The sequence below is a fragment of the Gorilla gorilla genome, chromosome 14 (assembly GCF_029281585.2).
Source record: "Gorilla gorilla gorilla isolate KB3781 chromosome 14, NHGRI_mGorGor1-v2.1_pri, whole genome shotgun sequence".
NCBI lineage: Eukaryota > Metazoa > Chordata > Mammalia > Primates > Hominidae > Gorilla > Gorilla gorilla.
This window is the reverse complement of record NC_073238.2, coordinates 90286746-90313798: the sequence shown is the minus strand read 5'-3', so window position 1 is coordinate 90313798 and position 27053 is coordinate 90286746. Positions and strand designations below refer to the sequence as shown.

Sequence of the window (27053 nt, the reverse complement as noted above, 5' to 3'; positions counted from 1 at the left end):
GCATATTCCAAGTAACCAACTACTACCTCCCCCTACTTTAGGTAAAATGCATATACAGTGAAGTACAGATTTTTAATGTACAAGTCAATGAGTTTTTATAAATGTATATACCCAAGTAATGGCTATTCCTCTCCCAAAAAGATATAGAACACTGTCATCACATCAACTCTGTGTTTTGGCCCAACTCTATAAATGCCCTTTCACTTTTCTACTGCCTTTCCACATATCCTTAAAGACTCAATTGAAACCCTTCCTTCTTCAAAGCACAACCAAAATTCACTCATGTACCACCATCTAAATTTATTTATTATTTTTGAGACAGGGTCTCCCTCCATCACCCAGTCTAGAGAGCAGTGATACAATCATGGCTCACTGCAGCCTCAAACTCCTGGGCTCAAGCAATCCTTCCCGCCTCAGCCTCCTGAGTAGCTAGGACTACAGGCATATGCCACCGTGTCCGGCTTTTTTTTTTTTTTCCTTGTAGAGATGGGGTCTCGCTTTGTTACCCAGGTTGGTCTCAAATTCCTGGCTGCATGCCTCAACATGTTGGCATTACAGGCATGAGCCGCTGCACCTGGCCTCTATCTAATCTACCATTTTTAAGGCCCAGCCATCATCATCCCACTGAACGACTACAGTGGGCACCTCACAGGTTTTTCTACCTCTATTCTTGCTCCCTTCCTCAATATATTATCCATAGAGTTGTCAGAGTGACCTTTTAAAATTATAAATCAAAGCAAGTTCCTGTCCTGCTTAAAATTCTCCAATGGCTTACCATCACATTTGCAATGAATCCAAATGCCTTTTCCTGTATCAAAAAGCCCCTACTTTTCTGACCTCATCTCTTGCTACTTTCCCTATTACTTTCTATGTTCTGGCCACTTGAACCTCCTTCCTGGTCCTACAATACAGCAAGATGTTCCTACTTTAGGGACTCCACATTCATTACTTCTTCTGCTCTTCCCCACCACCTTTATGACAGGCTTAGTCATTCAGATCTCAACTTTAAAGTCACCTCCTCACAGAAGCCTCCCTGACAACAAACTCTAAAGTAGCTGCTCGGTCATTCCCTAACACAAATCCTATTTTAATTCTCCACACAGCATCTATCATTGGTATTTATCTTGATGTGTTTGTTATTTATCTCTTCTCACAATAACATAAGCTCCATGACTATCACATTTTTCAACAGCGTTCTATGCTTTAACTTCTGAACCCAGAATGGCATCCATCTCGTTACATGTAGACGCTTCACAAATGTTTTCTAAATAAACATGTTAACATAGATAATATATATTCATGTTATGCAGATGGAAATTGTGCCTAGTATCCCAATACAAAATTTCCTGTAAAATCTAAAAAGAATAAGAAAGCTATTGCTAGTTTTCAAACAAGATAAATCCTTCACAAGAAAAGAGGAGGAAGGCATTGCACCTTTAACCTGGAGCAAAAATAACATAAAACACAGGTTAAGGCAAAGTTTAACTCACATAAAGTTTAATCATCAAGTTAATGAAAATATCAAAATTTTTGAGTTAGTGTATGGCAGAGAAAATTTAGTTGCAAATAATACAGTTTTTGGTGTTTCCATTATTGACAAGCTATGCTGCAGAAAGAGCAATCGCATTAAATCTTAGTTCATCAGGGTCACGCTCCATAAACTTCTTGCAAACTTCTATGGCATCCTATGGAGGAAAAAAAAAAAGTATGATTTTTCAGTGTAAAAGTGTTTTACTTACAAATGATAAACATTTCATATTTTTCTAATTCATACTAATTTTACACTGCAAACTTCCTTTTCCAAATGAGAAATAAAGAACACCAGAAAAGTGAACATGGGTGCCCTAATTTGCTTTGTACAAAAGTATAAGATACAGTAAGTTTTTGTTTGTTTGTTTGTTTGTTTGTTTGTTTTTTGAGACAGAGTCTTGCTCTGTCACCCAGGCTGGAGTGCAGTGGTGCAATCTCGGCCCACTGCAACCTCTGCCTTCCGGGTTCAAGCAATTCTCCTATCTCAGCCTCCCTAGTAGCTGGGACTACAGTCACATACCACCACGCCCAGCTAATTTCTATATTTTTAGTAGAGATGGGGTTTCACCATATTGGTCAGGCTGGTCTCGAACTCCTGACCTCAGGTGATCCACCCGCCTCGGCCTCCCAAAGTGATGGGATTATAGCTGTGAGCCACTACGCCTGGCCGTAAGTGTTCTTAAAATGCTATTAAGAAACTTTTCACCTAAAAATCACGTTTCATCGATTCTAAGCCACACAATTTATTCATGTTTTAAAATCTCTAAAATCAGGATCAAGATACAATTAATGGTATCCTGGATTTGATGAAATCTGGGATATAATGAGCAAGTCTTTCAATACTATTCTTGCCTTTTCAAATTTTACATTTGTTCATAGAGCTGTGAAAACCTCTTTATTTGTTGTAGATTTTTAGCACTAATATAAATTTTCTTTTTGGATTTTCTAGAGAGAACAAGGATAAAGAAGTATCCAAATACAAAGAAAATGTTATGCAAGTGACCTTTAGAGATGTTTTAAAGATGACAAAATATTGATGAAGATGGGCCAACAAGTGTTACTGTTACCTCTAATAAAGTTTCATCACTAGTTTCACCATGGTTAATTGGAAATGGTTTCCGCCCATCTGTGGAAAACAGACAAACAATTGAATGCTTAGCTGTTTTTACAGGATAATGTACTTTCACTTTCCATTTTCCTCTTCCCCCAGTGAGGCAAGAAAAGTTAAAAGCCATTTTAAATAATATATCCTAAAACAAATGTTTTAATGTGCTACCATGAATATTTTTTATTAAAGGTTATTAGTTAGAACTTTGCTTCCATATTTGAAAGCCTAAATTATCTTCATGAACAGAATTTATTACAACGCTGGCTTTCGTTTCCTGAAAATAATACGCAAAATTATTGTCAGTTTTTTAAAAATTATCACCCCAGCTTTTATCCCTGGAAATTAAAAAAATTTCTTTTTTCACTTTAAATAGGAAGATCTCAAGTAAGACAGACATGTTTAAAACAATGAAAGGGAGCCACACTGTCATGGCTTATACAATACTACTATTAACTGTGTACTACCAATGCAGTAATATAGAGGAATAATCCAAATAACCCAGGGTTATTTTACTGACCACCAAAATAACCAAATTCACAATCAACTTAAATAAACTTTTTTAAGTTTTTTAAGAAGTCCAGAATTATTTAAACTCATGCTAACCCAAAGTCAACTGACAATTATATATCCAAATCCATAATCTCAGATGTCTTGTAAGTGGCTCTTCATTAAGTTCAATCCATAAAACACAGCCCCTTCTACGATTCCATGGTTTCTAACTATAACAAAAATTTCTGAATATGCATCTAGTAATAGACTTGGTTGTTAGATTTTTTTAAAAAATAAATGAAAATCAACACATAAATTCATCTCCATAAAAAGTAATATTAATTTCTATAAATTATATCATCAGAATTTGTGATTCCTATTTTTGGACTAACATTGAGATAAATATTCAAAATCCTAAAGAAACTTATCCCTAAATTACAATGCCTGGGACATAATTCCTAAAGTTTCTAAGAACTTTTAGGAAACATTTTCCTGTAACTATATTACACATGAACACTTAATTATCCATATTTCTATGAACTTATACTATCTTTCTAAATTGTAATGTATATTTCTCAATAATATATCATAAAATGTCTTCTTAAAATATCCTTTTGTGGCAAATGCTTATTCTTCAATAGACTATTCTATGTTTATATGACTATCACATTCATTATGTGCCACCCCATTTTGTATTATTTTTTAATGTTTACATAAAGGCAAAAGTATAAGTAAACAATGTAGGCTGTTCCCTCCCTAACCAAATTATAAATTAATATATATTTTTTCCTTTTGTATTTTTCTTTCTTCTACTTAATTTAGAGACAGGGCCTCACTTATATTCCCCAGGCTGAACTTGACCTCCTGCGTTCAAGCAATCCTCCTGCTTCAGCTTCCCAAGTAGCTGGGACTGCAGGCACATGCAACAGCACCTGGCTTAATATATGAATTTCCTGGTTTCCATCACTTCTATGTGTGTGTCATTCATGAGACTAAAGAGCTAATAAACTCAGTTATGGCTGGGTGTGGTGGCTCACGCCTGTAATTTAAGAAGATTGCTTGAGGCCAGGAGTTCAACACCAGCCTGGGCAATACAGTGAGACCCCACCTTTACAAAGAATTAATAAATTAGCCAGGTATAGTGGCACAAGTCTGTAGTCCCAGCTGTTTGGGAGGCTGAGGCAGGAGGATCACTTGAGCCCAGGAGTTCAAGGATGCGGCAAGCTATGATCGTGCCACTGCACTCCAGCCTGGGTGACAAAGTGAGATTCTGTCTCTAAAAAAAAAAATAATAACATAATAAAATAAAAACAAAAAATGGCAGTGAGCAATCTTCCTTCGAATGCAGCTGTTTAAAGTAACATATAATTAATTTCAATTATTATAGACTAAGATTGTTAAACAACTGATCCTGAAATGTCAAAACTGTACAGTCTATTTTTATAATAGCAGTATAGAACAAAGATTAATTATGATTTTTACTGTTATTCTAATCCATGGGCCAAATCCAGCCCTCAGTGTATTTTTAATGCCTCCTTTAAGCTAAGACTGGTTTTTATGTTTTTAAAAGACAGTATGTAGCCCACAAAACCTAAAATATTTACTACTTGGTCCTTCACAGAAAAATTTTGCCAAAACAATAAAATGTAAAATTTGCTGTTGTTCCAAACACCACTACCACAAAACTGTCACTTGCCAACAACTTTGGGTGTAATTTCAGTAAATGCATACGCTGCAGAAGAATCCACGAGGCTCACAGACTGTCACACTTACAGGCCCCTTCTAAAAGAGGCAGGAAAAAGCTGCACCTTGTACATGGGTCACGTAACCTAAAAACCTCAGTCCAAATGGGCTGTGCCACTTCCAGGCTGGATGGGGAAGACAATAGTGGCCTGACTTTTTGGTAGTAACTAACCAATTCATTCAACTTGTTTTTCGCATAGTGTGATCACAAGCCCCCAGAGAAAGGTGACAACAGAGTTGTACAAGAGACAAGCGACATGACAAACATCACACAAGATGCTTTTTGGTGCAGGTAACTGAGTATCAGCTACTGTCAAATACCCAACAATGGCCAACGACATGAATGATGGAGCTTAAAAAACAGAGACTATACAGAAATAAAAACTGTTTTACTGGTTTTTGTTTTGTTTTTGTTTTTGTTTTTTTTTTGAGACAGAGTCTCGCTCTGTCGCCCAGGCTGGAGTACAGTGGCGCGATCTCAGCTCGCTGCAAGCTCTGCCTCCCGGGTTCACGCCATTCTCCTGCCTCAGCCTCCCGAGTAGCTGGGACTACAGGCACCCACCACCACACCCAGCTAATTTTTTGTATTTTTACTAGAGATGGGGTTTCACCATGTTAGCCAGGATGGTCTCGATCTCCTGACCTTGTGATCCACCCACCTCGGCCTCCCAAAGTGCTGGGATTACAGGCATGAGCTACCACACCCAGCCACAGAAATAAAAACTTTTTAAAAATGTACAGGCTTAAAAAAGAGAGACCATACAGAAATTAAAACTTCTAAAAAATGTACAGGCATGCCTGAGAGATACTGTGGGTTAGCTTCCAGAATACCACAATGAAGCAAGTATCACAATAAAATGAGTCACAAACTTTTTTGTTTGCTAGTGCATATAAAAGTTATGTTTATATTACTCTGTAGTCTATTAGGTATACATTAGCATTATGTCTAAGAAAACAATGTACATACCTTAATTAAAAAATACTTTATTCCTAAAAATGCTAATGATCATCTCAGCCTTCAGCAAGTTGCCATCTTTTTGCTGATGGAGGGGCTTGCTTTGATGTTGATATCTCCTGACTGATCAGGACGGCGGTTGCTGAAGGTTGGGGTGGCTGTGGAAATTTCCTAAAATAAGACAATAATGAAGTTTGCCACATTTGACTCTTTCTTTTATGAAAGATTTCTCTGTAGCATGTGATGCTGTTTGACAGCATTTTACCCACAGGAGAACTTCTTCCAAAAATGTTGTCAATCCTCTCAAATTCTGCTGCTGCTTTATCAACTACATTTATGTAATCTTCTAAATCCTTTATGGTCTGTGGTCATTTTAACACTGTTCATGACTTCTTTATTAGGAGTAGATTCCATCTCAAGAAATCAGTTTATTTGCTCATCTTTAAGAAGCAACTCCTTACTTGTTCAAGTTTTATCATGAGATTGCAGCAGTTCAGTCACATCTTCAGGCTCCCCTTCTAATTCTAGTTTTCTTGCTATTTTTACAATATCTGCAGTTACTTCCTCCAATGAAGTCTTAAACCCCTCAAAGTCATCCATGAGGATTGGAACCAACTTATTCCAAACTCCTGTTAATGTTGATATTTTGAGCTCTTCCCATAAATCATGAATGTTCTTAAGGGCATCTAGAATGGTGAATCCTTTCCAGGAAGTTTTCAATTTACTATTCTCAGATCCATCAAAGGAATCACTGTGGCAGCTATAGTCTCGCAAACTGTATTTCTTAAATAACAAGAAATGAAAGTCTAAATGATTCCTTGATCCATGGGCTGCAGAATGGATGCTGTGTTAGCAGAAATGAAAATATTAATCTCTTTGTAAATATATCTATATCGGACTTCTTGGATTACCAGGTGCATTGTCAATTAGCAGTAATATTTTCAAAGGAATCTTTTTCTGAGCAGTACGTCTCAACAGAGGGCTTAAGATATTCAGTAATCCAGGCTATAAATAGATATACTACCATCCCGGCTCTGTTGTTCCATTTATAGAGCATAGGCAGAGAAGATTTAGCATCATTCTTAAGGACCCTAAAATTTTCTGAATATCAAATGATCATTGGCTTCAACTGAAAGTCACCATCTGCATTAACAAGACAATCAGCCTGTCCTTTGAAGCTTTGAAGGCAGGTGTTGACATCTCTCTAGCTACAGAAGTCCTAGATGGCATCTTCTTCCCAAGAGAAGGCTAGTCATCTACGTGGAAAATCTGTTGTTTACGTAGCCACCTTCACGGAAGATCTGAGCTTGATCTTCTGGATAACTTGCAGCTTCTCCATCAGCACATGCTGCTTCACCATGCACTTTTATGTTATGGAGATGACTTCTTTCCTTAAACCTCATGAACCGACTGCTAGCTTCAGACTTTTCTTCTGTAGCTTCCTCACCTCTCTCAGCCTTAACAGAACTGAAAAGAGGTATGGCCTTGCTCCAGATTAGGCTTAAGAAAATGTTGTAGCTAGTTTGATCTTCTATCCAGACCACTCAAACTTTCTCCATATCAGCAATAATGCTGTTTTGCTTTCTCGTCATTCATGTGTTCACTGGAGTAGCACTTTCAATTTCCTTCAAGAACTTTTCCTTTGCATTCACAACTTGGCTTATTGTTTTGTACAAGAGGCCTAGCTATCAGACCATCCTGGCTTTCAATATGCCTTCCTCACCAAGCTTAATCATTTCTAGTTTTTGACTTAAAGTGAGAGATGTGTAACTTGAATGCTTAGAGGCCTTTGTAGGGTTATTATCTGGCCTCATTTCAATATTATTGTGTCTCAGGGAATAGAGAAGTTCAAAGAGAGGAAAACAGATGGGGAAATGGCTGGTTAATGGAGCAGTCGAACACATACATGAAATCAATTAAGTTTGCCAGCGTATATGGGTATAGTTTGTGGCATCCCAAAACAATTATGGTAGTAATATCAAAGATCACTGATCACAGATAACATAACAGATATAATAATAAAACGTTTTAAATGTTGGGAGAATTACCAAAGCGTGACACAGAAACACAAAGTGAGCATATGCTGTTGGAAAAAATGGTGCCAATAAGCTTGCTCAAAGCAAGATTGCCATAAACCTTCAATTTGTAAAAAATGAAATATATGTAAAGTACAGTCAAATGAGGTATTCCTGTATTATTACTATCCTTAAAATGAGGAAATTCTACATACATGAAAGAACAGAATGCCATATTTTCAAATGCTATGCAAACTCAGAGAACAGAAGAACTCTTAAAAATTAAAACTATGTTCTTGCGATAGTTTACTGAGAATGATGATTTCCAATTTCATCCATATCCCTACAAAGGACATGAATTCATCATTTTTTATGGCTGCATAGTATTCCATGGTGTATATGTGCCACATTTTCTTAATCCAGTCTATCATTGTTGGACATTTGGGTTGGTTCCAAGTCTTTGCTATTGTGAATAATGCCGCAATAAACATGTATGTGCATGTGTCTTTATAGCAGCATGATTTATAGTCCTTTGGGTATATACCCAGTAATGGGATGGCTGGGTCAAATGGTATTTCTAATTCTAGATCCCTGAGGAATCGCCACACTGACTTCCACAATGGTTGAACTAGTTTACAGTCCCACCAACAGTGTAAAAGTGTTCCTATTTCTCCACATCCTCTCCAGCACCTGTTGTTTCCTGACTTTTTAATGATTGCCATTCTAACTGGTGTGAGATGGTATCTCATTGTGGTTTTGATTTGCATTTCTCTGATGGCCAGTGATGATGAGCATTTTTTCATGTGTTTTTTGGCCAAACACCGCATATTCTCACTCATAGGTGGGAATTGAACAATGAGATCACATGGACACAGGAAGGGGAATATCACACTCTGGGGACTGTGGTGGGGTGGGAGGATGGGGGAGGGATAGCATTGGGAGATATACCTAATGCTAGATGACGAGTTAGTGGGTGCAGCGCACCAGCATGGCACATGTATACATATGTAACTAACCGGCACAATGTGCACATGTACCCTAAAACTTAAAGTATAATTAAAAAAAAAAATTAAGACTATGGCCTGTGTGCAGTGCCTCATGCCTGTAATCCCAGCACTTTGGAAGGCTAAAGCAGGAGGATCACTTGAGCCCAGGAGTTCAAGACCAGCCTGGGCAACATAGCTAGACCCCAATTTACAAGAAAAAAAAATAGCCAGGCATGGTGGCACAGGCCTACAGTCCCAGCTACTCAGGAGGCTGTGGCAAGGGGATTGCTTGAACCCAGGACATCAAGGCTGCAGTTTGAAGGGGTTCCTTTCAAAGGCCAAGTCTGCAGTAATTTGAGCATAAAAATACATGATATCATGGATTATAATCATTTAAGTAAAGTAGGAATCCATGAGTCCATTCTGATTATAAATGAATAAATGAGAGAAAAAGGAAAGCTTCTAATGTTGGGGGAATTTTTTTTTAATTGCCATTTGGCAATAGTCATAATGATAATCCAGTCAAGAATAATCAATGGATGCAAAATCTGGAGGATAAAAGCTTGATGAGCAACTGCATGACATACTTCTTAACTTTATTGTGAAGAAACTACCTAAAAGTCACTAAACATCACCAGTAATGGGGCAAATTGACATCATGTGCCTCTCGATATGATGCACTAAGAATAACGCAGCATTATTTCTGTAGTTATTCCTGCCAAAAATGCATAAATCATGAGGATAAATCAGACAGCCTAAATTGGAGGATAATCTCAAAGTAACTGCCCTATACTCTTAAAATAAATGTTACAGTCATGAAAGACAAGAAAGCATTCTGAGGTACTGTTCCAGATTAAAGGAGACAAAGAAACATGACAAATTCAACACATAATTCTGGATTGGCTCCTGAATAGAGGACATTATTGTGATAATCAGGAAAACTGTAATGGGGTCTGTGGATCAGATAATACTGGATCAATGTTATAATAATTTCCTGATTTTGATATTCATACTATAGTTATGTAGGAGAGTATCCACTTGTTTTGAGAAAATACACACAGAAGTTTTAAAGATAATGGGGCATCATGTCTTCAACTTATTTTCAAATGGTTCAGAAATACGAATTGAATCTGGGTAATCTGTGGGAGGATGTATGGGAGCTCTGTATACTATTTCTGTAACTTCTACAAACAAGTTATTTCAAAATAAAATTTCTAAAACTGTTTCAAAGTATTCCTGTTACTTCAGGTAGACAATAATTTATTAGTTAATGGTTTTTTAATCTGATTGTTCAGTCAGTTCCAAATCCACCTCTAAATCCCAATGCTCTACTCTGTATCCACAAGGAGTCGTTTTATCTATTTTAAAATATGTACTTCTTCCCCTTTACATATGCCAGAAACTATATGAGGCCCCAAGGAAAAGGGAGGGGTGATAACAAAAGAGAAATAACTCAGTCCTTTTCATTGGTTAACCTTACAATTTATTAGAGTAGGGAATTAATACATTAAAGACTACCACCATTCTCTGTTAAATATAGATATCCTATAGAAATTAACTTGCACAATGTCTACAGTCATACAGCCTTATTTTTAAAAACAAAGTTACAGTCATCTCTCCATATCTGTGGAGGACTGGTTCCAGGACACCAGCCCCATTTCATACCAAAATTTTGAGATGTTCAAGCCCCTTGACATACTCTACCTAAATGGTATAGTATTTGCATATAACCTACACAATTCCAAATACTTTAAATCATCTCTAGATTACTTATCATACATAATACAATATAAATGCTACGTAAATAGTTATGTTGTTTTCAAAATTTGTTTTTTATTGTTGTATTGGTATTTATTTTCTAATATTTTCAATCCACAGTTGGTTGAATCTACCAACGCAAGAACCCACAGAGAGCAAATTATACTTTGAAATGACTTCTTTCTTAAAAGTTATATAGTGTCTTCTTTTCTTTTTTTTTTTTTAAGAGATGATGTCTTGCCATGTCACCCAGGCAGAAGTGTAGTGGCTGTTCACAGGTGCAATCACAGCACACTGTAGCCTCAAACTCCTGGGCGCAGGCAATCGTGCTTCAGCTTCCCACTACAGAAAGTGGGACTACAGGAACACACCACTGTGCCCAGTGCTAATCTCTTAATCACTGTTTTCTACTCACTAACTCAATACTCTTCTTGCTCAACATTCCTTTTGAATTTATTAGATCTGCATCAGAGTTACTGCCAGTTTCCTTTGCAATGAATCAGCAACTGCCCATCTTTGTACTGTACCTATTATTGCTCTGACATCTCAAAGATTATGGCTATTCTTTACCACTCTGAAATTATTTAAACTCATTTAAAAAATCTAGTTTCCAATAGGCTTCTAATTTTCCCTCAGATCATTCTTCTTGATAAAGAATATCTAAACCAAACAAGACCTCAGTAGTTCTGCCTTTGTTTTATGAAGTTCTTACTTCAAACCAATTTTAAAATCCTTTTGTGTTGATTTTGGCATGCTCCAAAAGAGCATCATTCTTCATATATAGCTTACCCTTGATATATGTCCTTCCTTCTAACTGCCCTTTTAGCCTCTGAGCCAAGACAGCTATCTAACCAGTAAAACCGAGTTTTTTTTAAGACAACTCTTTCCTTCCCATTGAGATCATTAGAGAGGTTTTCTTTTAGTTTAAATATATTTTAGATGTTTTGTTTGCTCTGTAAGTCTCTCATTCTGAAAGTCACAATCAGATTTATAGTCTCTGGTTATGAATCCTACATATGTTTGCTCTGGCCAAATCTACTTTCTTGAAGTTAACAGAATGTGTTAAGTCCCAGCACTCTTTATTTCCTCTTCCACTAGTTATTAATTACTATTCACAATTCAGAGTAGAAAATCTGCTTCCAGCAACCACCCAGACATCTGAAGTCCCCAATCACTGTTATACTTTATCTCTGCAGATTTTGTAGACTGAATTAGCAAGGCACATCTTCCAAACTGTCCTGGAGGTCCATTATATACTACCAAAATAATGACTTCTTCTCATTTAAGTTTTATTACTCCTCAAATCACTCTAGTATTGTAGACAACGCTCAGGGTTGCACATTTTTATAAATACTATGTTCTTTCTTTTCCTTGTCCCCTTTGATAGGGCCATTTCTTTTTAATAAAGTATGCGATCTGTTGCTAATATTCCAAACACAAAATCCACCTAAATTTTATGGATCACATTTACAGTCACAATCTGTGTTCTTTCAAAATCTTCTATCTTTATACAACTTAAAATTAATGTGACAAGGTAATATATAGACAGCAAATGAGAGGTAATAGAACCAAAACTCACGGTATCTAGAATTACTGAAAAGAACTTCTCTTTTTTGTTGTTTATTTGGCTTTTTTAAAACTCGAGAAGGTCTTATGGAAAAGAATAAGAAGAAGTCATAATAAGTATTGTATACCAATTATGAAAAAATTACAAGAAGTTTATTCTGTCTGAGTAAATTATGTGATCTCCTCCAACATGCCATGAAATAGTCCACTGAAAGGTAAACTTAAAAAAAAAAAGTACAGGTATAAGCCAAAATACCAAGTAACTAATCATGGGTACTCTGACATATGCCTGAAGAAAACAAAGGCTCCTGTAAAGTCCTTAAAAAATCACAGGAACACTACAAAACCCTGAAAACTAGTGACACTCAGCCTAATCATTACAACTATTACGCTCTTTTTTTTTTTTTTTTTTTGAGATGGAGTTTCACTCTTGTTTCCCCGGCTGGAGTACAATGGCACAATCTCGGCTCACTGAAACCTCCACCTCCTGTGTTCAAGCGATTCTCCTGCCTCAGCCTCCCAAGTAGCTGGGATTACAGGCATGTGCCACCACGCTGGGCTAATTTTGCATTTTTAGTAGAGATAGGGTTTCTCCCTGTTGGTCAGGCTGATCTTGAACTCCTGAGCTCAGGTTATCCGCCTGCCTCAGCCTCCCAAATATTACACTATCTTTTAAAACTAAAGGTTGTACAGCCAGATATTGATGATAACCCACTCAATACTTTTGTAATGATTGCCAGAGAGATTTGAAGCAGTTCCCTGTAATGGTTTTTACTTTCTTGCTTTGCTAAAATGCGAAGATGGTATGCAAACATTTTTGAATTATAAGTTGCTTAAACATAAAATAACATTTTTCTAGTAAACTGTCTTAAAAGGAAAACTGTCACTATGTCAAATCAATTTTATAGGCAATCAGTTAATTTAAGTAAACACAATAAATATCATTAGTCCTGTTTATCATAAGTAGAGACTTTCCCATTTACCATTTCTCTCCCCAGGACAAATTAAAATAGTTCTTACCTAATTCATAGAGATGCCCATCTACATGAACTAATGCAATAAAATGAAGATCTACTTTCTCATCTATACTTGGTGCCTGGAATAGGAGGGAAAAATAGGTATTATATACATTAGTAGTCAAACAAATCAGTCATGTATACATAAACACATACAAATAACATCAAATTATATAAGAGAACATTTATCCAATATAATTCAAGGCTTAATGTTTGGTATAATGGACAAAGAGTGACCATGCCTGTGTTTGTGACAATGTGCTCAGTTATCGGCAAAGAAAACAGTGACTAAAAGCACAACTTTCTTAATCTCAACTATCTAAAGACCAAAAATTGTGTTCACCTTAGAAGCCTCAGCACTTAGCACAATGCCTGGTATACAGTATACGCACAATGCATACTTACTGAATGAAATAAATACATGAACTGATATGTATTGAGTTTTTAAAATTTGAAATAAGAAAGTTAAAATATTTTTACACCTAACAGCTTAAAGAAACTCTTTTCGAGTTAAATTTTAAGATGTCAAAAGAGATGTTCCCTTAAAGACTTGAACTTGATAATCTGATGTTTTAACAGTGCAGTGTAAACAGTCTTTGAGTAAAATAAGCATTTTAACCCACTCTGGATTTTAAAAGTTTAAAAATGAATACATGCAGGAAAATAGCCCAGGCGATTAAAAGGAAGGGAAAAAAGATAAGAACAAATTAAAGTACAATTCACAGTAGCCTATGATTTTTCTCTTGCTTTGATGCTTAACAAACAATTTGAAATTAAGACTAGATCTACATTTCTTTAGCTTACCAATCAATTTGCATGAGCAATATCTACATTTCTAAGGCATTCAAATAACATATGCAAGTTGATACATTGATTAACTGGCACTTTCTATGATATGTAGTAACTATACAGCTAATATTAATATGAGTTAGCTATACATCAAATCTAAATGGTTTGAAATGAAATACAATCACTGTTAAAAATGCAAATAGAGCATACATTTTAAAGGAAAAGTTTTCAAATGGCATAAATCAAATTATATCTCAGATTACTTAATATCCTTTCAGTAACACATAGTATCTTAAATAAAAAATTATATTCTTTTCATCAAGTAACTATATATTTTCAAGTAGTTGTAATATGAAGTTTTCTGATGCAGATATTGAAAGGTACAGAATAAACATTACTATCTTGGATATACAGAATGTTTCTAAAACATTTATATATAGTGTTTCACCTAATCTCACATTATTCTTCAGAGGTTATTTCCCTCAAATTATGAACGGAAGAAATTCAACATAAACTGATGTGGCAAGCCAGTTCTTCTAGCTTCACTCTAGAACTACAGAATTCCACAGGTGTTAGCAATCAGAGTTATCTAGTTTTATTGTTGCTCCAGTACTGCACTTCTCCATCCTGTGGTAGCCCCTCTAATGCCAGAGGCTCCTCCGCTAGGTTTTGAGGCAGTCCATTCCACTGTTAGACAGTTTTGTTAGAATTTTCCCTCATACTGAGGCTAAATATGTCTCCTTGTATTTTCCATCATCTTAGGAAAAAGTCTAATCCCTCCCGAACATATTTCTTTAAATATGTGAAGACAGTGATAATGAGTTCCCTTACTTTCCTGGTCAGAGAATCAAAAAATATTACTGGCCACTCAGTCTAATATCTCCATTTATCAATAATCAGAAGAGAATCCAATTTTTTAAGGCTAAACCTAGGCAATTATATAAACTGTAACTTTAATTCTACAATAAAAAAGGCTATAATGAATTATTCATTCACCTAGGAAAGAGTCTTGCTTTTACTCATTTTAAGACAATTTTCCAACAGGATATGAAATACTCTAAATCTTTTAAACTTTATGCTTTCATAAATTATTAGTTACCTTAACACCATCTCTTCTTAAGAATTACACATCTTATAGCTTCTATTTTTCATATTGTGCCAGTAAATACAACCATGCTAGAGGTAAAAGTAGTACAACTGGAGTCAGAGAACTGAATATGGACCCAATCCCTGTAAGCCTTGGGTTTCTTATCCACCTCGAGGTTTAAATGAGCTGCATGAAAGTACTTTGTAAACTGTTAAGTGTTATATAAACCTTATGTATTACTCCAATAACAATATTACATTATCGCAAATGTAAGCAATTACCAAATGTAGTGACTCAAAATTGTGCATCATTGCACCTTTAATCTAAAAGTGCATACTAAAAATACAAAATTCTAAAAAGGGTATGAAAAGCCTTCAAACTATTATAAAAGATAAGCAAAGCTCAAAACTTCTAAGCCTTCCACAAAACCTCAGAACCTGTGATAAGCCTTTTCCTTCAGTCAGCTTCAATTAGTCTCAGAGTCTAAAAATCTGTAATTATTTAATTGCTTAAAAGTTATTCCACTAAAAACAAGAAAAATAAACAAAAAGCAAATTTCAGCAAGTCTTGTTTCAAAAAATGACCAAGAAATAACTACGCAAAGGGCAAAAAAAAAAAAAAAAAGGCTATAGATGGGATCTTTTTTTCCTTCATATATATATATATATATATATATATATATATATATATATATATACGAAGGAAAAATTAAAATTCCACTTTACATCCAACCACCATTTTGGCTTTGAAGTTGCTGCCTGATATTGACACTTCATAGATATAGTATGACTATTCTTGTATGTCTCTATCTACTGACAAGGATCCTACTCTTTTAGTATAAATAGTACCATTGACTTCCAATCAATTAGTTTTGATATATATACCCCTAATTTAGAATGCAACACTTCTTAGTTAACTCAAAGAATTAAAAAGTGATAACAAACCAATTAGATATAAATTAAATACTAAATATAAATGTCACATTAAAATATACACTAAATTTAATGTATAATTGTATAGCACTTAATATATACCACCAGGCACTGTTCTAAATGTTTTATATGTATCAAATAATTAATCATCATACTGGTTGAGCATCCCAAATCCAAAAATCTGAAATCTGAAATGCTCCAAAACCTCCAACTTTTTTGAGCACCAACAGGATGTTCAAAGGAAATGCTAATTGCAGCATTGTGGATTTTAAATGTTCTGGCTTGAGATACTCAACCAGGTAAGTCTAATATAAATAATCCAACCAAAATCCAAAACACTTCTTATCCCAAGCATTTTGGATAAGAGATACTCAACCTGTATAAACCCAATAAGGTACGTAATATAATTATACCCATCTTACTCTTGAGAAAACTGAGGCACAAAAGCATTAAGTAACATGCTGTAGGTCATATAGCTAGTAAGTGGTAGAATCTGGATTCAAACCCAAGCAGTGTGCTTCTAGAATCCATGTTCTTTACTACTATGCTACAAAAATATTTAAAGCTATAAGGCAATGGAACTAATATGGAGCCAAGATCAACATTATATAAAAGCATATAAAACAGGAAATGCCAAATTTTATATGTTCATTTATATTTGGAACATTTTTAAGTAGAAAAGAAATAATTCACATTAGAACTGGATCAATTGTGCTCATGTCAGAATTTACACCTTTAGGATTCTACCCTGGTCATTTAATTCACCTTGTATCTCTCACTGTGTCAAATGGCATATGGCACAGTAGAGAAGCAACAAATATCAAATGGATGAACGAATAAAAATGAAGAATGTCGTGACCCAATGAGGATAATGAAATAGAAAGATATGTGAGTTTGTTGATACTCAGCAGAAATGGAAAAGTATTTGATGACCATACTGATATTTGGTGGAAGCAAATATTTAAGGAAAGATACCACTTCACAGTTTGAGTATAACACTAGAAGGGTAAATAAGGGGAAGGAAAGAATGCTTGCCATTGACTTTTAATTGTCCTTAAGCATTAAATGTACATGTAATCAGACTTCCTCCTCTGGCTTCAAAAGCCATCATGATTTATAGAAATGTCAAATTTCTTATAAATGTATGGCACACACCAAAGCTTTAAGATACTCCATTTCTAGGGAGGCTCTGCCAAACCACAGTCATTGCCTTTAATAGTCCAAAACATCAGAAAGACAAGAGCTGTAGTTGCTTAATTCTGTAGTGTATCTCAATTATGATAATTACTAGAATTGCATCATCAGTCTCAATATTTAAGATAATTAGCAAGATTATAAGAAAAATGTATTTTTAATAGTTTGCAGATATCATTAGCATATAAAAGAGAAATCATAAATTTGTGGGAAGCCTACATCAATACACAAGGAGAAAATCTTCATTTCCTACTTGGAAAAGATCTTTAGAAACTGAATAGGCAGGAAAGATCAGATCAAGATTAAACCAAGTACCTGAGCCACCTCAGGGAATAAAATAATAGCTTAGATGAAACACCCTACACCACGAAGGATTTAGATTGAGAATAGAGTAAGTAAAGTAACCCCAGAGCATGGCAAGAGACTAAAGTCATGCTCAGAAACATAAAAAATAATAATAATAAAGTAATAGATGGCAAAGAACTCAGAAGGTACACAGCATTTGTTGACCTGAGTCAACTAAATGAATTCAGAAAGCTGAAGGGTAACAGAACACATATTCACTTTAACAATTAACCAGACTTAAACATTATCATGAATGTGGATCAGTGCTCATCAAAAGGCAGGTGCCGTTATGCTGGCAGGATATGGAGTGGAAAGATGGATGTTCTGAGGCACTGGCAAAAGTCAAGCTAGAATGCAAAGCATAGAGATATGCTTGCAATCTTATTGGGGGAGAAAAAGCTAATGGTTGAGTGAACCAAGAGAAAAGCACTCTGAAGACTGAAGTTAAGAAAAAAAAAAAAAAAGACAGCCCTTGTCACTGGAAGAAGAGACGGAAGATTGACTAAACTTACAACAGAATGGAGACCCAAAGATGGTAGACGTAAGAAGGGTCGCCAGCGACGAAGACGGAGAGATGGACTGGTAGCCTTTGCAGGGCCTACATGGTTACGTTTGACCCAGGGCAGGGATGCATGGTGACACAATGATGAGGCCTTCGTTCTGCAGTGGCTAGAATGAGGCTGTGATGAGGATGGCGAGGAGGACTACATAATTAAAAAAGAGAATATTTTACTTAGACCACGTTACTGGGTGATCATTTATTCTTAAAAGCAACGTATGGTCATGCTTGTAATTCATATGGTCTACTATTTTTAATAACCATAATCTATCTAGCAAAGGATCATGTATGAATATTGGTTAAAAGCAGGTAAAGTGGAAATATATAACCAAATATCAGGTTATATGCCATAGTTCTATATGTGTACATTGAAAATATTCACATATCCTCATTTGCATAGCACAGACTCATGGAAATTAATGCGTAAAAGCCACTAAAATTATTACATCAAAATGTTTTTAAAAAGTAACACACACAAAAATCATGTAATGCATATAAAATGCACAAAGAATAACGGGTAGAAGAAAACTGTGTGGTGATAGGCATTGGTAAAAAAGAATTCCTTAAAAGGAATAAGCTCCAAGAAGAAAAAAAAAGCCAACTTTAAAATATAAACAAGAGTGAAATTAATTCCTCCAAAGCTGACGATCTGAATAAACTATCCTCCTACTTAGGCTGACAGGTTACATGGAAAATATCATGGCCTCTTAGCTATCTTTTAGGAAACAGTATCATTAAATAAAATACGCATGTTTTTTTATGCCAGGTGCTTTTTAAGGACTTGACATATATAGGTTCATTTAACCTTCCAGTAACCCACAGGCACAACTATTCCTGTTATGCAAATGAGGAATCAGAGCACAAATGGGTTAAGTAACATAACCAAGGTCACATTGCCAGTAGGTAACAGAACTGGGATTCAGACCCAGGAAATCAAGTTCTAGAGTCCAATGATCTTAATCACTGTGGTGTAAACCCAAAGTGACCAAGAAAAATATGTTAATGCTAACATGGGACACATACTGTTAAGGAGAGAAATAATTCTGACAAGGTTAGGTATTTTGGGAACACCTTTTCCAACACTATTGTACCACAAAAGGCAAATTTAGCCAAAAGTTTTCTACAAAGTATACAAGGGTATGATAACATAATAGTAGTAATCCAAATGACTTCATAATTGTCACATTGGATTAAGAACACCAGTATATAAAATAAAAAATTTGAGGCAGTATGACAAAATTACAATCACTACAATCATAGTGAGAAGAAATAAAAAGAATGGTAATATAAATCCTTGCTTGGTGATAATAGATTTTGCTAACCGTAACAACCATAATAGATTTCTCTTAAGGAAAATGAGTTTTACTTTCTGAATGATTTTTAAAACTCTTGTCAACTGTGAAAATTCTCTAATCCTACTTAGTACCTTCAATCTAAATATACAATATACTAACCTTTAAAAAAAGCTATCATTTTGATGCGGGGTTAAAAGATATGTTTGAACATTTTAGCTGCTCATAATAAGAATCAGTCAATCAAAAATACATAAATGAATCCTATACTTGATTCTATATGGGAACAAAAGTGTATATGATAATGTCTTCTCTCACAGATATAGTTTAATAAGAAATTTGTCACATTCAATCTGGTTATGTTCAAATAACAGGAAAGAGAAGGAAAGAATAGGGGAAGAAGAAAGAGGCAATGAATAAAAGGGGGAAAGAAATGATGTAAAGGAAGAGATAGAAGGAGAGGTGACTAATAAATAGTGGATAAAAAAATTTCTAAGAATCTAGAGAGGGAAATATTACTAAACCAGCATTGTATACTGAAAGAATACATAAAGTTGGGATGGGTGAAATGGGAAAATATTCTTGGCAAAGAATTCAGTGTGAGAAAAGAACAGAAATAGAAACAAGGAAGACATGTTTAGAAGAGTAATCTGTCAGATCTGAAATTTGAGTTTATTCTTTCAATTTAATAAGTTAGCCTCTTACTTTTTCATGGGTATTGGCAAAAGGCATGAGACGCCTGGGTCAGAGAAAAAAAAAATTATTACCTTTTGCACAGCAAGGAGCATGATCATCAATACATTTGTGCTAATTCACATGAGAGCAACAGACAGAGCTAGGGTGGATGGTTGCAAAAGAATAAGCTGTGTTACAAGAGAGGAACACTGAGCTGGGGGAAACCACTGGTTTACAGCAAGCAGTAAGCAAACAGGCTCTTTGTTCCAGAGGCAAAGACATTACCTCATCCCTTAAGGTTGCTTACTCCAAACACACCTGTGAGAAATGTGATTTCCAACTTCAGGTATGATGGCCCTCTTCTTTTGTCATTTTTGAAGAACCTTTTTGAAAACTTGTTTTTAAAAAAATAATTTCAAATTTACAGAGTTACAAAAACAAGCATAATACAGGAAACACCCAGATTTGACTATGACATTTTACCTCCATTTGCTTTATCATCTGCACTTATACTCTTTTCCTTTTTCTACATAACTTTTTTTCCTGAATCATTTGAAGATAAGTTACATACATCATGGCCCTTTAATCCTAAATTCTTCAGTATTTCCTAGGACTAAGGGAATTATCTTACATTAATATCAGTGCAGTTATCACCCTCAAAATTTTATATTGATATAATACTTTCTCCTAATCTCCCATATTTTAATTTTGCCAGTTATCTAGTTGTGTAATTTATAGCATTTCCCCCAGGATCTAATCTAAGCACAGATATTAAATTTATTCATCATGTCTCCTTAGTATCTTTTAACCTGGAACATTTCTAACAGTCTTTATCTTTTATATTTTAAACATCAAGCCCTTCTCCATTTTTTGATAAATCATTTTCTATTTAAAAAGTCATGCTCTCTGTGATTACAGACTGCTTTACTTCTTCCTTTTTAAACAATATTCCCTTTATTTCCTTTACTTGCCCTACTATATTGGCTAGGACCTCTACTACAGTAATGAATTTCATTGACTTCTGCTTTTACCTTTGTTATTTCTACCTTTTATGCATTTTGGATTTAATTTGCTCTTTTTTTTTTTTTTCGCTACCTTAAGGTAAAAACTTAGATCTCTGACTTGAAGCCATTTCCCTTTTCTACTATAAGCATGTAATACTATAGTTTCCCTCTAACCTCTGTTTGTTTTTTTCTACTATAAGCATTTAATGCTATAGATTTCTCTCCAACCCCTGCATTAGCTGTATCCTGTCAATTTTGGTATATTTCTTTTCAATCAATTCAAAATATTTTCTAATTTCTCTTGTGATTCCTCTTTGATCCATGAGTTATTTAGAAGTGTACTATTTAATATCTAAATATTTGGGGGATTTTCCAGATATTTTTCTATTGTTGATTTGTAGTTTAACTCCACTATGAATAGAAAACATTCTTTGTATAAATTAAATTTTTTAAAAAAATTTAAGGTTGATTTTTTAATCCAGAATATGGTCTATCCTGGTAACTATCCCATGTGCACTTGAGAAGACTGTATATTCAACTGTTGTATTCCAAATTTCTGAAGTGTTCCACAAATATCAAAAGGGTCAAGTTGTTTGACAATGTTGTTCAAATCTTCAATTTTTTAGTAACGTTCTGTATCTATTTGTTTTATTGATTCTGAGTGTTGACATCTCCAACTATAATTGTGAATTTGTCTATTTCTCTTTTCAGTTCTAACAGTGTTTGCCTCATACATTTAGAGGCTCTAATTGTTAGCTGCATACACATACTTTCTGTTACGTGTATGCTATGTCTTCTTGGTGAGATAACCTCTTTATCCTTATGTAATGTCCTTCTTCATCACTGGGAATATTCCTTGCTCTGAAGTCTACTTAACTTCATGTCAATATAACTACTCCAGCTTTCTTTTAATTAGTGTTTGTATAGTTCATCTTTTCCCATCCTTTTGATTGTTATCTTCTTACGTTTTTTAAAATGACTTTCTTGTAAACAGCATATAATTGTCTCTTGCTTTTTTACTAAACTGATCTTTCTTTCAGTTTGAGGGTTTATAGACATTTGAATCTTTATACTGACATTTCATTAACTTCATGTGATGTTTTATATGGCTGGATTTAAATCTACATTGTCAGTTCTTTATTTTTTCCAACTGCTCTGTTACTTTTCTGCTTTTTGCATTATTTTTATTATTCTATTTTATCTGTACTGTGGGCTTCTTGTTTATACTTTTTAAGCTTTTCAGTAATTGCCCGAGGATTTACAAGATATATCTTTAGTTACGGAGTACCTTCAAACAGTATTACACCACTACATATGTAGTATAAGAACCTCACAACAGTATTATCCCAATTTCTCCCTCCCTCCCTTTGTGCTATTGTCTTATTTTATTTTTATATGTGCTATAAATTTATAGTACATAGTTGCTATCTTTGATTTAGTAATCCTAATCATCTTTTACTGAAATGTAAAACAAGAATAAAATTTATTTTATATTTACCTTCATTTGTTCCATTTTCAATGCTTCCTAAATCTTTGTATAGCTCCAAGTTTCTGTCTGGCATTGTACTGTTTCAGCATAATGAAATTCCTTTACATTTCTTGTAGTGTAAGTAAGCTGGTATGAGCTCTCTCAGTTTTTGTCTGTCTCAAAGTTTTTATTTTTAAAAGATAATTTGTTCCACTGAACTCTTAGCTTTCTAAAAATATCATTCTATGTGTTCTGGCTTACATAACCTCTAGTAAGGAGTCTGCTGTAATTCTTATGAATTCTTAGTATCTACTCTGTCTTTTTCATGTGGCTGCCTTGAACATTTTCCATTTATCTTTGTTCTTCAGCAACATTTTCCATTTATCTTTGAATTTTAATGTATCTCAGTAGGTATATATGTGTGTGATTGTTTTTTGGAGGATAAGGGTATTCATCCTACCTAGTGTCTCTGAGATTCCTGAAGCTGTGGTTTGATGTCTGTAATTATTTTTGGAAAATAGTTGGCCATTACCCTTCAAATACTTTTTGTCTCAAGACCCCACCCCTCACTCACTCCCACCCCCATCATATCTTTCCATCTCTCTTCTCCTTCTGGGATTCCATTTTCACATATTACATCACTTGAAATTGTCCCACAGCTGTTGGATGCACTGTTTGTTTTGTGTGGTTTTTTCCCCCTCTTTTCCACTACTTTTTTCCCCTTTGTGGGTAAGTTTGGGTAATTTCCAGTGATTTATCTTCACATTCACCAATTCTTTTCTCAACTTTGTTGAGTCTACTGGTGAATCTGTTAATGGCATTCTTCATCTCTAGTACTGTATTTTTCATTACTGGCATTTCCATTTGATTCTTTCTTATGTTAATAGTTTCCAATTCTGCTGATATTACCCATGTGATAGAACATGTTTTCCATCTTTTCCACTTGAGCCTTTAATTATTTTAAATTCCCTGTCCGATAGTTTGACATCTAGATCATATATGAGTCTAGCTCTGCTGAATGCTTTTGGTTAAAAGCCAGACACCTTCTCTAGGAGTATAGAGACTGTGATAAATAATATGTATGCCTAAAAACGGGCGTGTCTCATCTTCTGCTACAACTTAGTGTATGGGGATAAGCCAACCTAGTCAAGAGTTTACTGTTTGGGCTTTATTGTTGCTATGATTACCTTGAGAATACCATTGGTTTAAAATTTATCTGGCATAACCTCGTGCTTAGAGTGGAAGTTGGGTTGTAGGATGTTTTCTTTTTCAATGCTCTTGTTCCACTCTCAGCTTTAGGCTTTTGCTCAGAGGCTATGCCTCAGAGAAGGTCTCTCTCCATATTATTGACCCATCCCCACACATTTGAGACCTGTTTCTTGGTGCTTGCTAGTCTAATGGTGGGCTTGTGGAGGCATTCTTTGTTGTTGTAGATCAGCCTCTGTCCCTGGATATCAAGGACAAGACTTTCTCAGGGGTCTTTTCCTCCAGTGGTAGAAGAACCTGCCCCTCCCGCAAAAGGGGTGGTTTTATCTCTTCCCTTCCCCAGGAAAGGTTTTCTGTCTCAAGGTCTTTAGGCTTTGTTCTACAGGAGAGAAGAATCCAGGCTTCATGCCTTTCCCACAGCAGCAACTGCTCTCCTCCCCTAGGCCTGCACTTAAAGATTCTCTCCCATCTTGTCCCCACTTAATCTCATGAGCACCCATTGAGGTCTGCAGAGAGTGGATACGAGCTCTCCCTTCACGGCTGTTTACAGGGATTTTATAGTCTTATGGTAGCCTACTTGTGACCTTAAGCAATTTGTTAAAATTTTTAGCTATTTTGTTTCATTACCCATAAATTTTGGGCTTCTATTCATCTCAGTAAGTATATCTCTACATCATTTTTCATGGCAACATATTATTCCTTAAATAGACATACCATAAATGTAATACTGCACCTTTAGTTTGTTTCTGGTTTTCTACAATTACGCTTTAGTGAAAATGTAAACACAAGTATCTATATACGCATCAGTCAACAGTAATAATATTGGTATCCAAAATGATGTTATAAAACAACAACCATAATAGCTAATATCAAGTGCTTACTATCTTTTACCAGATGTTCTAAACTATAGATGCTACAGATCTTCACAATAATCCTATAAGGTACATATTATGATTATTTCTATTTTAAAGACAAAGAATAATTTTCCCCAAATGTTATCACACTAGTAATTTTAGCCTTCTTTTTGAGCATCATGTTTTCTAATAAAAACTTATATAACAGAGGAAGGAATAAGAAAAGGATAATGAGTCTAAAAGTACACTCTGTTAAATGAGTCCCATACGTCAAAGCTTGTGGGTGTGTGTGTTTGTATGTGACTAATGTTTCACAACATTCAAAATAGGATAGCATATCAATATATTCTAAGTGTTTATTTTTAAACTACTTTGTAAGGCCTGGGGGCAGGCAAAGCTTTTGTCTACTACCTTACTGCTCCTATGATAGCATACTAAAGATTGTTTCTAACAAGTATGTCAAAATGTTAAAACATTAGAATCAATAATTCTAAATTTTTACTCTAGTCATACTTATTTTTACCTCCTCATGCTAAATGAACACACTATACAAATATCTCCAACTGCATAATTTCCAGAGATAATTCATAATATAAACATAACAGTGTACATCATATATATTTTCAATTTCAAAGAGTTGATCTAATTCAGAAAAAGACTTTCAAGCAATAACATTTCAAGAGATGGAAGGACTTTGAAATAAAGTGTGCTATTATGGAAACGTAAAATTCACAGGCTTTCCTCTTAGAATTACAAAGATTAAAGATACATACACCAACTTTTAAATCCTTATAATATTAACTGTTAATGCAATTGTTAAAGCAACCTAATTTTTAGCTCTGCTTTCAAATATGAAAATTTAAACTGTGAGCTGAATCTTGAGCTAGATGGCTAATTTTTCACATTGTCTTCCATACTAATTGGAAAAGATTAAATGTCTACAGTTTATTTTTGAATCTTTCATAAAAGTCTTAAAGAGAGTTCACTTTTTAGATAGTCTGAGTAAAGAACTCACTTCCTCAGTTTTTTCATTCTGGTGAAGAGTCCAAAATCACTAACAATTATTTATTTCATCAAAACTATTAACGACACCAATGTTTGCCAGGACATTAACAGTGAACCTGTGCCCTCACTGCTGACTGTGTGGGCACTGCAACAGTATAATGTGACTGTAGATACACCACTTTACATGAAATATAAACTCATCTCTTCATTATAGTTCAAAAAAACCTAGACTAGGCTTTTCAGAAACCTGAGGAATTTTAAAATGCAGATTAAATGTTTTACTCTTCAGGAAGAACGCTAAGATATTTAATAAGTAATTGTTGCATGAGATTTTTAAGCATTAATTCTGATTTAAACCCTCTGAGTTTAAACACACACACACACACACATTCACTTACACTGTACTGTGTGTACAGAGAAAGTGAGCTATGAGAATACAGACCATAAGCACGACAGTTTTGGTTTTTTCAGAAGCACAAGGACCTACTTGACTTGCCCAAAGCCACATAACTAGTGAGTGTGAAAGCCAGAGGCAGACTCATGACTCCCAGCTCCAATTTCAGTGTTTTCCATTGCAAGGTCACTCGCCCATCAACTGTCAACTAATTTGACTGATTCATAAGGGCACATCTATTACTATTTCTATCTGAATTCCTGAATATAATCCAAATCTACCTTCTGGTTGTCAAACTTAAAACCAGTTCAAAAAACAACAACAATCACCACCTACGTCCTCAAAGGCCAAATTACTTTTCCTTCACAGTTAGTGTGCATGCACTTTTTTATACGGCAAAAAATGAATAAATTACTCTTTAAACTTTTAAATAAAATAACCAACGTATTCAAAATGCTGTAAAGGCTAAAAAGAAATGATCCAGACTTAAAAAAAAAAAAAAAAATCTAACAAAGCAGAGGGTCTGCCTAAGAAGAAGTCAAGTGTTTTGTTAGTGGCTCACACCTGTAATCCCAATACTTTGGGAGGCCAGGGCAGAAAGATCACTTGAGCCCAGGAGTTCAAGACCAGCCTGGGTAACATAGGGAGACCCCATCCCTACTAAAAAAAAAAAAAAAAAAAATTAGCCAGGTGTGATGGTACATGCCCGTGGTCTCAGCTACTTGGGAGGCTGAGGTGGAAGGATGGTTTGAGCCCAGGAGATCAAGGCTGCAGGGAGCCAAGATCGACCCACTGCACTGCAGCCTGAGCAACAGAATGGGACCCTGTCTCAAAGAAAAAAAAAAAAAAGAAATCAAGTGTTTAGTTTGGTGGGTACTCCAAGTGCTTAAATCTAAATTATGTTAAAATTCTAAAATAAAGTAAGTGGGTTTTGGTTTACAGCCAAAGCATTTTCTCATTTAAATGGACATACTATTATTATGAAAAATATCCTTATAACCATGTAATTTCTTGAACATGAAGGGATCATTAGTGGGTAGATAGTTAAAATAATTACTGTTTTCTAAAATATACCTAACATGA

General features: G+C 35.0%; 1 protein-coding gene across 4 annotated transcripts in view; it reads right to left on the bottom strand.

Annotated features, from left to right (window-relative positions):
• Positions 1-1469: 1469 nt before the first annotated feature.
• The window catches only part of UCHL3 (ubiquitin C-terminal hydrolase L3), a 57190-nt gene continuing 31606 nt past the window's right edge, over positions 1470-27053 (bottom strand). For 2 of the 4 annotated variants that reach the window (XM_004054612.4, XM_055360536.2), the window contains 3 exons: positions 13171-13246; positions 2598-2656; positions 1470-1685 (listed from right to left, as the gene is read on the bottom strand). In XM_004054612.4, the coding sequence (XP_004054660.1) occupies positions 1602-1685; positions 2598-2656; positions 13171-13246 (219 nt within the window). In that variant the 3' untranslated portion in view covers positions 1470-1601. Of the gene's footprint in view, positions 1686-2597; positions 2657-13170; positions 13247-17845; positions 18218-27053 lie in introns of those variants that run through there. The other 2 variants (XM_055360533.2, XM_055360534.2) reach the window with 1 other exon arrangement.